The 17,301-nt window shown below is 44.1% G+C and overlaps 1 protein-coding gene across 1 annotated transcript in view; it reads left to right on the top strand.

Moving 5' to 3' along the window:
* Positions 1-17,301, top strand: part of LOC311229488 (uncharacterized protein CFAP97D2) — a gene marked incomplete at both ends in the record, with an annotated part of 77,390 nt that overhangs the window by 45,988 nt on the left and 14,101 nt on the right. Inside the window, one exon of the mRNA XM_084315566.1 lies at positions 16,417-16,497. Within this exon, the coding sequence (XP_084171692.1) occupies positions 16,417-16,497 (81 nt within the window). The remainder of the gene's footprint in view (positions 1-16,416; positions 16,498-17,301) is intronic.

Raw genomic sequence — 17,301 nt, 5'->3', positions numbered from 1 at the left:
GGATTTAAATTGATCTTGAAGATGCTGAGTTGTGAAAGATGAGGTAATTAGGAGTTACATTCACTCAGTCACTCTATCATTGTCCTGAGGGACACAGTTTATAGCCTACCGGGGTAAAGTTAGTTTGATTGGATATTTGCATATTCACATGTTTGATTCCCATCTTCAATACCTCTGTTCCTTTTGTATGTGGGGAAGTCAAAATCTTTATTTTCATACTCTGGGTAGGTTGGACAACAATATGCAACCATTGTATTTGTATTTGATCACCTTCGGTTATTTTGGTCATTACTGTGGGATTTGGGTCTGTCTCTTCGCTTAGGAAGAATGACCATTCATTGAATCTTGTGCATTTTGTCTTTTGTTCTTTTATTCTTACTAAATAAACGTGGACATCTAAACCCAGAAGGACCCGTGTGGATATTTTATATTTGATAGATCCTACTGTCTATCTAGAAGCTCATTGTTTTGCAGTGGAGGTTTCTCTATGACAACACGTGAAACACAAATTCACTCATAATTCATAATTATTATTAATTTACATATATATATATATATATATATTATATATATATATATATATATATATATATATATATATATATATATTCTTTTTTTTAATTATGATTTTTTTTTTTTTTTATTATAAATATTTTCCTCTGTACAAAAAATGCCAGTGAATTTTTTTTTTTCAAAAATGGCCAAAATGTACAGCTATGAGCAGGCCTGCATTGCAGTAATGACTGCAGTAAATATTCGTGCAGATGGCTGCACAGGTTGACCCAGGATTAAATAAATAATAAATAATAGCCAATCAAAATAGGCTATTAACGTCATCTAAGCACGGTCTGTGCATTTAAACTCTTGCCATTGAATGGTGGATTGAATGATTGACAGCCTTGAAGTCCAATACACAGATGTTGAATGATTGACAACCTTCAAATCCAATCAGAGTGCTGCATTGCACAGTCAAAACGGGTCCAGCTGCAGGTCCGTAGGTTAGGTTTAGCTGGGGCCAATCTCAAGTTTCTCAAGTTTCTTTATTAGTTGTACAGCATACTTTTATACAATATATATTTTAAACGGACCTGCAGCTGGACTGTTTTGACTGTGTAGGCACTAGGCAGATCGCTAGTAGTTTAGTAAGCTGTACAGCTGTAACAACACAGTAGGGCAGGCTAAATTAAACTTTGCGCCAACATTAGGACCGAAGTATAAACCAGCAACTGAGCAACATGAAGAAGTGGACTTATGCATCTGGATCAGAAAAAATTTGTGTTTATAAAACGAAAGCCTGCTTAGCCTGGACGCTAACGTGAGCTAACGTTAGCCGGCCGAATTGTTTAGAGAACAATACGTGTCCGTAACAGTAGTGTAGTTCTAACTTCACTCGGGAGACAAAAGCCAAACATCAATTTGATGTAACAAGCTGGCTCGCGATGCACATGGCTATTGTTTACATTTTCCATGGGATTAATGAAAGATCGATCGAGATACCGTCTTTATGGGTAAGTGTCTTGGCTTTGTCAGTTTGTGTAACGTTACTGTAACACTCCTCCTCTCTCCTCTCCTCTCCTCTCCTCTCCTCTCCTCTCCTCTCCTCTCCTCTCCTCTCCTCTCCTCTCCTCTCCTCTCCCTCTCCTTAACACTTTCAGTGCCACTCACGAGATTTCTCTGTTTTTTTTATAGGTGGTTGCATGCCACTCACGAGATTTCTCGGAATTATTATTATTATTTTTTTTTTGCGATCTGAAAAATTATTGCATCACCCGAGCCTACCCGAGTATAGCCGAGGGGCGCCGGCGATCACTGTGGAAAAAAGCGCCCCCTGTCGTCTCCCAGATGACATAAGTGATTTTGGAATGGACTCAATGAAAATGAATGGGGAAAAAAATCCGGTACTCCACATTTTCCAGTTCACTGATCCAGCCGGGGTTACTAGAGTTCATTCTGGAGCCTCAGATCCCTGCGGATCATGGAGTTCTACTGTATCGCGTTGGATCCATACACGTATCGATTTTTTCGAATGGTGATCAGGAATTGGAATATACCAGTTGGATACCATCTGATGTCAGGTAAGGACTCTATGTTATCAGTGGTAGGATAATCAGAGTAAGTTTGATGAAGTTATAAGCTGTTTTGTGAAATGTCTTCTTTCGGTTTCACTGTAAAAGTCCGTGAGGAAATCAACGGAGCGATTATCAGTGCGCGGCCGTAATGTGCGTGCGTGCACGTATAATATTGATCATCTAGCGTTTATTTGAAAACGATTCATAAAAAGGCCGACGAATATCAACGTTGTGGAATATTCCACTAAAAGACGATTTTCATAGAATGCTCCAGAATGAGCTGTTTTTTATATCAAAACGGGGGCTTTTCTAACTGCTCTGAAACGGCAACGACGCGATAAAAAAACAATCTGCCTTCACAGCACTGACTGGAAAATAGTCTTTGATAATGCGATGGGCAGATTAGACACATAGCCATAATTTAAAACATAGATTAGGCGATATTAACGTTAACTCATGTCGCACACACGCACACTTATGGCCAAAGGAAAGGACACTTTAAATTAGAATAACAGGAACAGTGTATTGCACTACCAAAGCTAACTAGCATGTCACACATGCTCTGTAAATAACTATGTACAGATACCGAGATGTCACTCCATGTTACCTGCTACCTGTTACTGCACAATGTTGTTTCTTCCTTTGATTCTATTATATGTACCACTGTATTGCACATCGTTGCGGGCAAGACCACCCGCATTTCATTGTATACCTGTATGCCGTGACAATTAAAACTCTTGACTTGACTTGACTTGAACATTGGCGCCGATGGTGGCATTCAAGCGGTAAAACGGAAAACCAGGCGTGGCGCTGAAAGTGTTAATCAGAGTTTCCAATGCTATAGGTCTATATGACAGGCGTTGTACTCTTAAACAGTAATGTATATTTGTAGATCTGGTATGTCATAAATGTCTGGATGTAGCAGTACTGTCTATATCTCTGTATGTCATATATAGATGTAGCAGTACTGTATCTGTATGTCATGCTATGATGAATTGAAAATGGGGGACCCTGATGTAAACGAGACGAAAGTCTTTCTCTGGTCTGCATCCCCTTAACAATTGTGTGTATTGAGCCGTACTGTATTGTACCCATTCTGCAATCTGTTATATAAAGTTTTCATTCATTCATTTCATTCATTCATTCATTCATTCATTCATTCATTCATTCATTCATTCATTCATTCATTCATTCATTCACTCATTCATTCATTCATTCATTCATTGTCCTTGTGTTACATAAAACCCATCTGTGGCCTCGTGCAGAGGAAGGTGGTAACCGTGTTAGATATTCCAATGTACAGTTTTGCATACCATTGACTCAGAATGGTCTGTTTTATTGAAATCGTCACAGCAGTATAGTTTGTTTATACTTCAGAAGTATGATATTTAAACATGGTCCCCAAAATGAATGGAAGCGAATGAGGAGCCTGACACCTGGGAGGATGGGTTGTTGCAGCGTTGGGGATGTTTAAAAAATATAATTTAATATATAATATAATAATTTGTGCTTCACCTAAAAATTTGGTCAGCAGCCTCCACTGTTGTTTTGTAAATGTACTAGATTTTTTCTAGAGATTTTTAGTTTTTAATGTATGTTTTGTAATCTGTATATTGGGTTGGTGAATGATGTGTTGTTATGGTTGTATTAATTGTGATACTGCACACGATAACCATTAAATATAAGGATCTTGAATACAAGGTCTAGTGGTTTAAGCCCTATAGTCAATACAATGATGAGAGATCTTTGGACGGGCCATTGTAACACTTGGCAACTCTCACTGATTTACAGTATAAACTGGTGGCAGATTGGACACAAGATGGCGCTATTCACCATACAATCATTAGACTCTAGCTTGCCTTCATTAGCAGGCACCTCTCCGATGTTGTCCCAGTACACCTGGTGCTGTGCTGGTAAAGACACAATGACATGATGCAGATATGGTTTTTACATTGCAAAATTAGCTGGAACGCTGCCATCTGATTAGGTTAAAGGGGCACTTCACCAAAAAACAGTGGCAATTTATTTGACAAATAATCTCGCACACATCCAAAAACAGTTTTGCAAATATTCATTTAGTTTGACAGCTATTGAGATTAAATGAGTTTGAATATGGCAACCAGTAATGTCATCGGGGACACTGAATCCTTTTGTTGTGTTAATCACGGCTCAATTAAATGATAAGGTAGCAGTCCCTATAAGACAAGGTATCAGTGGAGGTTTCTCTATGACAACACGTGAAACACAAATTCACTCATAATTCATAATTCATAATTATTATTAATTTACATATATATATATATATATATTATTTTTTTTTAATTAGTAAAATACATGCAGAACTGCAGATGGACTGGCGTCAGTGTTCTAGTCAAAGTTGTGTTCCATCATCTCATGTGTGCATTTTGCCTGAAGAAGAACATTAATTTGCCTAATATAATCATTCATATTTTAAGATCTTTATTCATTTGTTCACTTATTGTTGTGCACTGGATGATATATATATATTTTTTTTTTATCTCAGTTGAAGACTAGTGTAGTTGTAGTTGACGTGAACGTGCCATCTTGGACTGTGAAGGCAAGCTAAATTGTAGCTAGTAGTTTACAGTACAGCTGTAACAACACACAGTAGGCTAAATTAAACTTTGCGCCAACATTAGGACCGAAGTATAAACCAGCAACTGAGCAACATGAAGAAGTGGACTTATGCACCTGGATCAGAAAAAAGTAAGTTGTAGTGTTTGTAAAACGAAAGCCTGATTAGCCTGGATGCTAACGTTAGCTAACTGTTTAGAGAACAATGTTGTTAACTTGGCTATGTCACACATAAACACAATGTAATGTATCACGTTGGCGGCTGGCTGCTAATGCAGCCTGCAGATAATATTTGCATGTGCACTGTGTTAGTGTAAATTAATGAATGTTGCCGCTAGCTTGTGGCTAGGCTAGCGTTCTTTGCTAATGGCTAACGTTAGCTAGCCGAATTGTTTAGACTTGATTAAGGGATTTAATGAAACGTTGTTAACTTGGCTATGTCACATATAAACACAATGTAATGTATCACATTGGCTGCTGGCTGCTAATGCAGCCTGCAGATAATATTTGCATGTGCACTGTGTTAGTGTAAATGAATGAATGTTGCCGCTAGCTTGTGGCTAGGCTAGCGTTCTTTTCTAATGGCTAACGTTAGCTAGCCGAATTGTTTAGACTTGATTCTGACGTTGCTCAGGAGGAATCGGCAGGTTCTGGTTGTCGCTGCGATGTGAGCAGAGAAGTTCAACTGGTCATCGAGGACAACACCAAGGTTATTGGCGGTCGGGGACGCGGTCACAGCTGCATTCTCGACTGTGATGGAAAGGTCGGTCAGGGGGGAGGATTTGGCCGGCAGGTGGAGCAATTCTGTTTTGCTTAGGTTCAGTTTGAGGTGGTTGGTCGTCATCCAGGCGGAGATGTCGGACAGACAGGCCGAGATCCGCTCAGAGACGAGGATATCTGAGGGAGGGAAGGAGAGGAAGAGTTGAGTATCGTCGGCATAACAATGGTAGGAGAAGCCATGAGACGTGATAATGTTACCCAGTGATTTAGTGTAGAGGGAGAAGAGAACGGGTCCTAAAACCGAGCCCTGGGGGACACTTGTCCGCAGGGGGCGGGTGGCCGACAGAGTCCCTCTCCATGACACTTGGTAGGAGCGGTCATTGAGGTATGATGACAGCCATGTCAGCGCAGAGCCAGCCACTCCCATTCCTGCGAGGGCCGCGAGGAGGATCTGGTGGTTGACTGTGTCGAAGGCTGCAGATAGATCTAGGAGAATCAGGACAGAGGAGAGGCCTTTCGCTTTTGCTAAGTGAAGTGCCTCTGTGACCGCAATGAGGGCTGTCTCTGTGGAGTGACCAGTCCTGAAGCCTGACTGATTAGGGTCTAGGAGGTCATTCTGTAAGAGATAAGCAGTAAGTTGGTTGGATACAGCACGTTCAAGAGTTTTAGAAAGGAAGGAGAGAAGAGAGACAGGACGGTAGTTGCCTATGACGGTAGGGTTTAGGGATGGTTTTTTTATGAGGGGCGTGACTCTGGCTTGTTTTAGGGAGGTGGGGACCACCCCCGAGTTGAGTGAGGAGTTGATGGTTGCAGTTAGGAATGGGAGGATGTCTGGTGCTATGGTCTGGAGGAGTGGTGAGGGTAGCCGGTCCAGCTGGCATGTAGTCGGACGGTTCGACGTTACCAGTGTCAGGGTCTCGGCTTCTGTAATGGGAGAGAAAGATGACAGAGTGAAGGATGAGGTTCTCGATTCAGCATTTGGAATGGGTGGGGGTTGGGAGAAGGAGCTGCGGATGTTCTCCACTTTTTCCTCAAAGAAGATCGCAAAGTCTTCGGCAGAGAAAGATGAGGGAGGGGGGGGTGGGGGGGGGGAGTGAGGAGGGAGGACATGGTAGCATGCAGGTTTGGTCACATACTCACTTTTTGTCACCTGTATTCCCTGTGAGTCCGTTCCTCTCTTAGTCCACCTTTTTGCCAGCTTTGCTGTGTATAGTTTGTTTCCGGGTTTTGCAGTTCGCTTTTGTTTTTGCTACCATTTGTAACATGTATCCTTGTCGAATCTGCTCAGTAAAAGCCTGTTCACTTTCATCCGTCGTCTCAGCCTCTTCTCTCTCTGCATGTGGGGTCTACTCTTCCATACCACACCGAAACCTTCTCAAAACTCTTTCAATAAATAAATAAATAAATAGCCTGCTTAGGGTAAAAGCATTGTGACAGTCAATGATAAAAACAACAATAAAACAAGAAACAAGTTACATAAACTAAATCAGATACAAAATTATCACAGTTCTGGTTTGCCTTAAGATGCAGTTTAAGATGGGTCTTGAACATGGAGTATGTGGGGCACTCTCTAATTACAACTGGTAGGCTATTCCAGCAGTGGCGTTGTTAGCCCTGGGCTTCCGGGGCTTTTTCTCCTAGCCCCGGATCTAAAAAAAAAAAATCTTAAAATTTTTTACTTTTTTTTTTTTTTTTTTTAGATGTCAGCATCCCCATTGTCTGTGCTGAATGTTTGTTAGTGTTTGGTATTTTTTGTTGGTTTTTAGTACTTTTAAACATTTTTAGTAAGTAGTTTTCATTTGATCCTATAATTTTTTCATTCACCGATTTGTGGACTTTTTTTAAGTGTCCTGAAAGGCGCTTTATAAATCAAATGCATTATTATTATTATTATTATTATTATTATTATTATTATTATTATTATTATTATTATTATTATTATTATTATTATTATTATTATTATTATTATTATTATTATTATTATTATTATTATTATTATTATTATTATTATTATTATTATCATCCAGGAGGGAAAAGACACTTTGGATAGTAGGAACTGCATCTCTGCCTGTCCTGACCAGGAAACACTTTGCAACTGTGATCTCCTCTGGCAATAGTTGGATATTGTAATGTGTGGCGAGGGGTTGCAGCAATTCCACTGAGAGAAACTGGTCTGAGGCTGGATAACATGCCTGTATGCCTCTCATAAGTTGTTATCCAACTCATGAGAACCTGCTCTCAAGCTCTTGCAGCATTCTGTCGACGACTGGATAGAACAGTCTCTGTCTCAGCTGATCTCCTGAGCTGAGGTCTGAGCTTGTGCCACAAGATGACTCAACTACATACTCGTCCATCCTTTTCTGCTTCCTCCTTTGGCTGGTAGTATGTTCCTCAATCCAAAGGCCATTACATATGGCCTTTGTCCTGTCATACATGTCCACTGCCATCTCTGAGGTGCGATAACCTTTGAGTGTGTCCTGCACTGTGCTTTTAAATAGTACAGATATTGAAGATGTGCACTTTAACGCAGCAGCACCTTGAGCCATCCATACCCATGTCCAGTGTCCTATAATAAGCTTTAATCGAACCTCGGATAGTCCGGTTGGTTTGGAGTGGTGTGAAAGCTCATTCACTCTTGCAAGTGAACCCTGCTGCGGTTCATTTGAGATGTGAATGCAAAGCGGACCAAAGGCAGGAAAATACCCAAAAATCGAATATTTTTTTTGTGAGAAGACTGAAACATATGTATATAATGAAACACATACAGTTTTTTTTCGATTGCCTAAGCATGATTTTGAAAACGGGGCCCGGTGTTTCAAAACACACAATTAGCACAATCACACACACAATTATCAGAACACCTCAGATCCTTTGCTAAATTAAACACTTGTCAAAACCATACACTAATTTTGTTACCATATGAAACACACATTTCATATGACTTAATTCTGTTTGAACCAGTTACACACACTGCCGTGCTTAACCTAAAACACATTTAGCAATTCTACTTCTCAGTGATTAGAGTACTGTAAGTGAAGTACGCAGAGAATGTGCAAATATACAATAAATTCACCAAACACTACACAAGACCAATGCTGTAGACTGATGAAAATATAATTTATTTATCTACATATACCCAAATCAATGATGCAGACTGATGAAAAAAATAACATTTTCTCTCCATATACCCAAATCAATGATGCAGACTGATGAAAATATAAATGTTCTCTCCATATAACCAAATCAGTCAACATTTCAACATGGAGAATCACAACAATACATGTCCAAGTTTTCATGCTACTATGTGCATACACTGTAAGCTCAGCAAATATCAGACAAACATAAAATACTGTATCCAGTACAGGTTAAAATTACAGTAACACAATTTTTTTTTGATAAAATTTAAACAGAAAATACTAGACATTATCTCTTTGCCTAGCTGGATCTGGCAAGATCATTTTTTGTTGTGATTCTCCATGTTGACATGTTGACTGATTTGGGAAAATGGGAGAACATTTATATTTTCATCAGTATGCATCATTGGTTGTCTTGTGTAGTGTTTGGTGAATGTATTGTATATTTTCACGTTCTCTGTGTACAGTACTTCACTCTCCTTCCATTTTAGTTGAAGACAGGTGAACTCACCTGCTGCATTTTTATAGTGCTTAAACCTGATTGTGTATCTACAATTAAGCAATGGTGTGTTTGTGCATCTGATGGCTGTGTTTAACCAATTGGCTCATATGTGTGGTAATTTGACATTCTGTGTCTAATGTAATGCAAGTGTGTTTAGTGTTTTGCAAATCACTGTGTGTATTGTTTTGCAAAAAGTGAGGCTGACATTGTAGGGGTGCAAATCTGGGCCTATATTTTGCTCCTTGAGTGTAAGGTTTTGATAATTGTGTAATACTTTTGATTTGAGTGTTTATGCAATTGAAGAAAACTGTAAAGACTAGAGATGAACTGTTTATTTATTTTGTACATAGGCTGTGCATATGTTTGTTTGTTTGTTTGTTTATTTGCTTATGTGTATGATTCTTAACTGTGTTTTTATTTTGTTATTGGTGTATATGTGTATGTATGTACAGTATATGTATATATGTATATATATATATATATATATATATATATATATATATATATATATATATATATATATATATATATATATTTGTACTCCTGTTGGTGCTTCTTGGACCAGATCAATGTTTTATCTGGCTAAATAAATAAATAAATAAGAAACTGATGATTTGGTCCCAGGGGTGTAGCTCCAGATTCTGGGCCCCATGAATTTTTTTTTGTAGGCCCCCAGTGAATTCGAGCGCGCGAGCGGAATTTTTTTGGCAATTTTTTTATTGATGAAAACGCATAATATGGTTTTTACCTATACATTCGGATCAGCAGTTCAGCACCTGCACTGTTGGTGGGTGAGCCTAGTAAAGGATGTCGCATTGCGTTCATCTTCAATGAATGGACCAATGCAATAGTCTACCAAAGCCCCCCCTCTCTCTCTATATATCTCACACACACACACACACACACACACACACACACACACACACACACACACACACACACACACACACACACACACACACACACACACACACACACACACACACACACACACACACACACACACACACACACACACACACACACACTTCAGAAACAAACATAGTATCAATGAGAGCATCAATAATACACCTGAGTGATGTCTAGTGAAAAAAAAAAAAAAAAAAAATGTTGGGCCCCCCCCAGTGCTGGGCCCTTGGAATCATCCTAAGCTACCCCCCCCCCCCCAGCTACGCCCCTGTTTGGTCCTGTTAACTTTGAATTTTCTATGGGGACTGCCCAGATCCCTCTCATGGACCTGGACCTCACTTTGAGAACCTCTAATGATTCTAGTTAATCAGTATTCATGTAAGGTTTGGTTCTTTCCCCACCACAGGCTTCTTGAAGTACTGTGATGATTGGTCCGCTGCTCTCCCACTCGCTCTGTTCCTTTAAGCCTACTCGCTCTGTTTTCCTTTAGTTTTCTGTTAATCATTGCATTCCCCTATTCACACGCTTCTTCCCATAGACGTCGTTGATTGGTGCTCCCCCAACCACACGCTTGTCAATCACATCCCTCAGCTGTCACTGCTTGTCAATTAAGCATTCCCTGATTATTTATACCCCGTTTCCCCATTCAAGTTTTGTTGGATCGTTTTGATATTTCTGTTGCATTCGCCGTTCCTGCTGCCTGCTGTTGTTTCCCTGTGCTTTGCCTCCAGGATATTCAAGAAGCTTTCCTCTTGGACACCCTTTCCCCGAGGCGACGCGCTCGCTCCATTCTGTTTCCAACGCTCTTTACGCACAACGCCTGGGTGAGTTTTTATGACTGTCTTTGATCCAATTCCGTTTTTCGTGTGTTTTTATAACACTGAAGATTTCCAGCTTTTTATCAGACAGTCACTCACCCAGCGTTTAGCCTTTTTTGGATTGTTTCATTGGGATAATATTTTGGCCTAACATCTCCCACTGTGTGTTTACACACCGAAGATATTATCACATTGGATTTGTATTTTTGGGACTTCGCTCACAGTGTTTATTTTGCACCGAAGATATCTATCACTTGGGATTGTGTTTGGAACGTTACTCACAGTGTGTATTTACACCGAAGATTCAGTCACTTGGATAACTCTGTTTTCGGGTACAAGTCACCTCTCCTGATCTCCTGCTCTGTTCCACCTGCACTCTGAGTTAACTCGCTCCCTCTCTCTCTCTCGGTCCCGCAACCACCTCGGAGATTCTGCCAAGAGAAGTCTGCAGAGCGGCTCTGACGTCAGCGTCTGCTTCCCCTGACTACCATCCCGGGAGAAGCTGCAGAGCAGCAACATTCATCCTTGCTTGTATTCCAGTCTTTGTTTGAACTCTTCCCAGTCTGTGCTGTTAATTTAGTCTTAATAAACAAGCCCTTGTTTTTGGCAACTCTGTATCCTACTCTCTTGTGTCGTTGCGTTTGGGGTCGGTGTCAAACCCTAACATTACGATCCAACCCATATGACGACCCCAGCCGACACAGAGAGAGTCATCACCTTGGGCATCGAGGGGGTGGTAAGGCGTGCCCTACGCTTCCATCGCGCTCCAGGCAATGTACCGGTTCATCGTCTCTTTGTCCCCAACTCAGTCCGGTCCCGGGTCCTCCAGTGGGGCCATACCAGCCGGTTCGCCTGCCACCCGGGCGTTCATCGCACGTTCTCCTTCCTGGCTCGTCGATTCTGGTGGCCCACCATGAGGAGCGACGTCAAGGAGTTCGTACTGGCCTGCGCGGTCTGCGCCCGCAAGAGAGTCAGCACAGCAGCGGCAGTCCAGTTAGAGTCAGCCAGGGAACACAGCCTACAGCTAGATGCGGCTGTGGCAGCTGTACTGGAACTCAGGGAGCAGGTCCAGCTTATTCAAGGGTCCCTGGCCGCTCTGGCAGGACAACAATCTGGTATTCTCGTTCAGCTTCACACGCTGTGCGACACCGTTAACGCTTTACTTCCCTCACTTCCTTCAGGAGCATTCCCCGCAGCCCCAGCAGTTCCCACGCTTCCCGATCCCGCACCTCGGGAACCCCGTCTCTCCGTCCCACGGCTGTTCGACGGCAATCCCGAGGAGTGTGCCACATTCTTCATGCAATGTGAGTTGGTTTTCCGTCATCAACCAAGTCGATTCACTTCTAGAGGGGCCCAAGTGGCCTATATGACAAACTTGCTTTCAGGCCGGGCTGCCCAGTGGGTCACTTCCTCCTGGGCAATGGATGCAGATTTTGTTTTCTCCTATCCAGACTTCGTGGCTGAGCTCCGCAGGGTGTTCCACCATCCAGCCCGTGGTCTGGACCCTGGAGCCCGGTTGGGTACCTTCCGACAGGGGAGCGGCGGGGTAACTGACTACGTCCTGGAGTTTCGACTGGCGGCGGTGGAGAGTGGTTGGAGCGACCCAGCACTTCGCCTAACCTTCATGAGGGGGCTCAGTGACGCAGTCAAGGACCAGCTCGCGACCCGGGAGGAGCCTAACTCCCTCGAGGACCTGTTCAGCCTCGCCATTCGCATCGACGGACGCCTCCAGGAGAGAAGACGTGAGAGAACCCGACGGGGACCCCCAGACGTACCCCCCGAGGACCACGACCTCGAGGAGGATTTCAGTACCCCAGACGTACCCCCCGAGGACCACGACCTCGAGGAGGTTTTCAGTACCCCAGACGTACCCCCCGAGTACCACAACCTCGAGGGGGTTTTCAGGGAGTCCAGGGCTCAGGTCTTTCCGCCTCGCCGGCCTTACGACTGTGCCATCGACCTCCGCTCAGGGGCTCCCTTTCCCGGCGGCCGCCTCTACAGTGCTGACCGCCCTGCCCCCTCCGTGACTGGTGGGTTTGTTCCCTCCCGAACCGTCACCGAGGAGGAACCCATGCAGCTGGGACGCAACCGCCTTAGCCCGGCCGAACGGGAGTCCAGGCTCTTCTCCGGCCGTTGCCTCTACTGTGGCCGGGATGGACACCGTGTCTCCAATTGCCATGCCCGGCCAAGAGGACCAGGCTCGCCGGGACCCCGGGAGATCCTGGTGAGCCGTCTTTCCTGTTCCCCCACCCGTGCACCACCCAACCGTCTGGCGGACGTCACCCTAGCCTGGGCGGACCAGCGGGCGACGGTGGGTGCACTCATGGACTCTGGTGCTGATGGGAGTTTCATGGACGTTGGGTTTGCCACCCGGGCCAACATTCCACTTGAGGACCTCGAGAGGCCCTTGGAGGTCTTCGCAATGGGTCATCGCCGCCTGGCTGACGTCACTCAACGCACCTGTCCAGTCCTTCTCACCGTTGCTGGTGACCACGTTGAGAGGCTCCAGTTTTTCGTCACCAGCTCTCCTCTTGTCCCTGTGGTCCTGGGCAGGCCCTGGCTCGCGCTGCACGAGCCCCACGTCGCCTGGTCCTCCGGTACCATCAAGGGGTGGAGCCCCTCCTGTCGTGCCCGGTGTCTTCGGGTGCCGTCCAGCCCCCTCACCGGGTCCCAGTCCCCGTCTCCGGCCTCCCTCGCCGGTCCTCTGTCCCCGTGCCCGGCCTCCGCTGTCGGGCCCCAGTCCCCGTCTCCGGCCTCCCTCGCCGGTTCTCTGTCCCTGTGCCCGGCCTCCGCTGTCGGGCCCCAGTCCCCGTGCCCGGCCTCCGCTGTCGGGTCCCAGTCCCCGTCTCCGGCCTCCCTCGCCGGTCCTCTGTCCACGTCTCCGGTCCCCCTCTCCGAGCCTCTGTCTTTGTCCCCCTCTCCAGTGCCCCTGATCGCCGGCTTCCTTGGGTCCCGTCCGGGCAGGCCGGGGCCGAGTGGGTCGCCGGGTGGCTCCCGTGGAGGGGGGGGGTACTGTAAGGTTTGGTTCTTTCCCCACCACAGGCTTCTTGAAGTACTGTGATGATTGGTCCGCTGCTCTCCCACTCGCTCTGTTCCTTTAAGCCTACTCGCTCTGTTTTCCTTTAGTTTTCTGTTAATCATTGCATTCCCCTATTCACACGCTTCTTCCCATAGACGTCGTTGATTGGTGCTCCCCCAACCACACGCTTGTCAATCACATCCCTCAGCTGTCACTGCTTGTCAATTAAGCATTCCCTGATTATTTATACCCCGTTTCCCCATTCAAGTTTTGTTGGATCGTTTTGATATTTCTGTTGCATTCGCCGTTCCTGCTGCCTGCTGTTGTTTCCCTGTGCTTTGCCTCCAGGATATTCAAGAAGCTTTCCTCTTGGACACCCTTTCCCCGAGGCGACGCGCTCGCTCCATTCTGTTTCCAACGCTCTTTACGCACAACGCCTGGGTGAGTTTTTTATGACTGTCTTTGATCCAATTCCGTTTTTCGTGTGTTTTTATAACACTGAAGATTTCCAGCTTTTTATCAGACAGTCACTCACCCAGCGTTTAGCCTTTTTTGGATTGTTTCATTGGGATAATATTTTGGCCTAACATCTCCCACTGTGTGTTTACACACCGAAGATATTATCACATTGGATTTGTATTTTTGGGACTTCGCTCACAGTGTTTATTTTGCACCGAAGATATCTATCACTTGGGATTGTGTTTGGAACGTTACTCACAGTGTGTATTTACACCGAAGATTCAGTCACTTGGATAACTCTGTTTTCGGGTACAAGTCACCTCTCCTGATCTCCTGCTCTGTTCCACCTGCACTCTGAGTTAACTCGCTCCCTCTCTCTCTCTCGGTCCCGCAACCACCTCGGAGATTCTGCCGAGAGAAGTCTGCAGAGCGGCTCTGACGTCAGCGTCTGCTTCCCCTGACTACCATCCCGGGAGAAGCTGCAGAGCAGCAACATTCATCCTTGCTTGTATTCCAGTCTTTGTTTGAACTCTTCCCAGTCTGTGCTGTTAATTTAGTCTTAATAAACAAGCCCTTGTTTTTGGCAACTCTGTATCCTACTCTCTTGTGTCGTTGCGTTTGGGGTCGGTGTCAAACCCTAACAATTCATCTCCAATTACTCTAAAATTGCGTATTTCTGTGTTTAAAAAAAAAAAGCCCCCGGGCTGAAGCCCCCAATGTTTTCTAACCCTAAAAACGCCCCTGTATTCCAGTAGTTACCACCTTTAACAGAGAACACAGTTTTAACAAAGGTAGTATACCGAAAAGGCACCTTACAGTCCCCTCTACTGATGGCCCTGGTGGTAATGCCAGTGTCTCCTTTTTGTTGGCTGAACTCATTCAATGGGGGAGGGGCAAGTCCATGCAGAACCTTGTACATGAAGCAAGTATATTTGAAAACTTGGAAATTCTCGAAACTTAGCATGTTATGTTTTTCTAAGATATTACAGTGATGAAATGAATTTGGTTTACTATCAAATACTTTTATGGCTTTTTTGTAGAGTAATTCTATTCGTGTAAGAGTAGTGACATATGAAAGAGACAGTTGATAAAACAGTACTCAATGTGTGATAAAATCATTGAATGCAGAAACATCTTTGCAGCATTAACTGGCAGGCAGGGCCTGATCTGCCTGAAGTTTTCGATGTTAAACTTGACTGTGTTACTTTCTTCACATGACTTTTGAAGGTCAATGTAGAGTCCAATGTGACCCCAAGATACTTGAACTCATTTACAATATCCAGCTCCGCCTCTCCCAGAAACACATTAGAGTGAGTGACCTCTACTGGTGACTTTGTGAACATCATACACACTGTTTTCTTGGTGTTAAAGGAAAACGCCAACATTTTGGGAAATTAGCTTATTTGCCATCTTCCCTGGAGTTAGACAAGAAGATACATACCCCTTTCTTCTCTGTGCGTGCATTAGGCTTAGGGAACAGCCGCTCTGTTAGCGTAGCTTAGCTTCATCACTGGAAGTGGGTCAGACCTGTACCCTGACGTTCCCTACAGTGCCCTACAGTCATGAAATACACTCCAAATACAACTCCAAAACGTTCCTGTAAACATGTTGTGACCTGTGTATTTACCACATCGAGAAATAAAATATAATTGAATTAGACAATTACGTTTTCTAAGCAAATATACTCTGAACAATTTTTTGCCAAACCACTCCTCTCGGGGCGCAGTCAGTGATTTCACGCAACGCAGTGATACTTACTAACGTGACGCCGTGTTTGTTTACATTCTCATTTCATTCAAAGGATCCGACTCGGACTCGAACACCGGGGAGTCGAGACTCGACTCGGACTCGAGATTTAGTGACTCGACTACAACACTGGTCACAGGAAGTTCTTTGGGTGTCACAGGAAGTCACAGGAATACCATAACTGTGACTGATAGTCATGATCCAGAGTGATGGGTGTTAGTGAGTTTTTCCTTACCTTCGCGTGGGGTATGTCTGGTTGTTGCATTCATTTATTTTTTTTATTTAAAAAAAATATTTGGACTTTATGGTGTTTTTGTTTTGTTCTTGATTTATTGTGATGTTTCTTCTTGACTTGTTTAAAGAAGATGTGTCCGGCCCATGTCGGGCGTTACAAATAAATGTGATTTGATTTGATTTGATAGCTAACCTGTATTTCCTCCTCAAGGTGAACACAGCACTGCCCCTGGTGGACACAAAGGGCATGACGACGCCGGCTCATGTGCAGCTGAATCTCAAGAAGCTCCAGGTGGGTAGAGCCCAGTGTTAATGATGACTAAATATGGTCATCAGGGGCTCCCGAGTGGCGCACCGCATACAGCACTACTGTTGTGAAGGGCCAGATTAAAGCTGAGAATCGACATTTATTGTTTTATATACATTGTATATTATTTATATATACACGGTATATCCCTTTAGACCTGCGTTCGAACCATAGTAATATTCACTCTCCTTATTGGATAACGCCCGTAGGCGCCAGCCCGCAAGCCCCCAAAGTCAGGTTCAAAGACAAGCCCAGGCATGTCGTAACATGCCCGGAGACAGCGTATTGATTCCAGACAAGAACTGAGGTTTGGGACTAGATAATCACTTAAGTATATATACGGCGCAGGTGCGCACAGCAGCAATTCGTCTAAAGTCTGTCTGTGTTCGGTAACAGTGAAGTGAACAGCAGTGCGTCTAACAGAGCGTTGAGAACCACGTGCGAATTGAATAGTAAAGTGTCAGAGTTTAATGCAGTAACGTCAAGTGTGACCTAGTTTAATGTGAAGTGAATAGTCGTTCATTTATTGTATATCGTGCCAACCACAGTTCGTTCGTGTGTAGCATTACCCAGCGGTTCGTTCGTGTTAGCTAGTGGACCTTAGCCAGTGCGCGTGGACTAAATACCTTAGTACCAGCACACGAGGAGGCCTAGTCGGAGAACCTGCTGGACATGTGCACAGGAGAACCAGCGGCGGCGATTGCAGAACCATTACTGGTTGGATTATATTGATTGTGGAACGTGTTACCCGGAGAAGAGCATCGTTAATTTCCACTGTCGTTTGGGATT

The sequence above is a fragment of the Notolepis coatsorum genome (assembly GCF_963971535.1).
Source record: "Notolepis coatsorum genome assembly, chromosome: 6".
Taxonomy (NCBI): Eukaryota; Metazoa; Chordata; class Actinopteri; order Aulopiformes; family Paralepididae; genus Notolepis; species Notolepis coatsorum.
The sequence above is the reverse complement of the archived record's forward strand: the minus strand, read 5'-3'. Positions and strand labels throughout refer to the sequence as shown.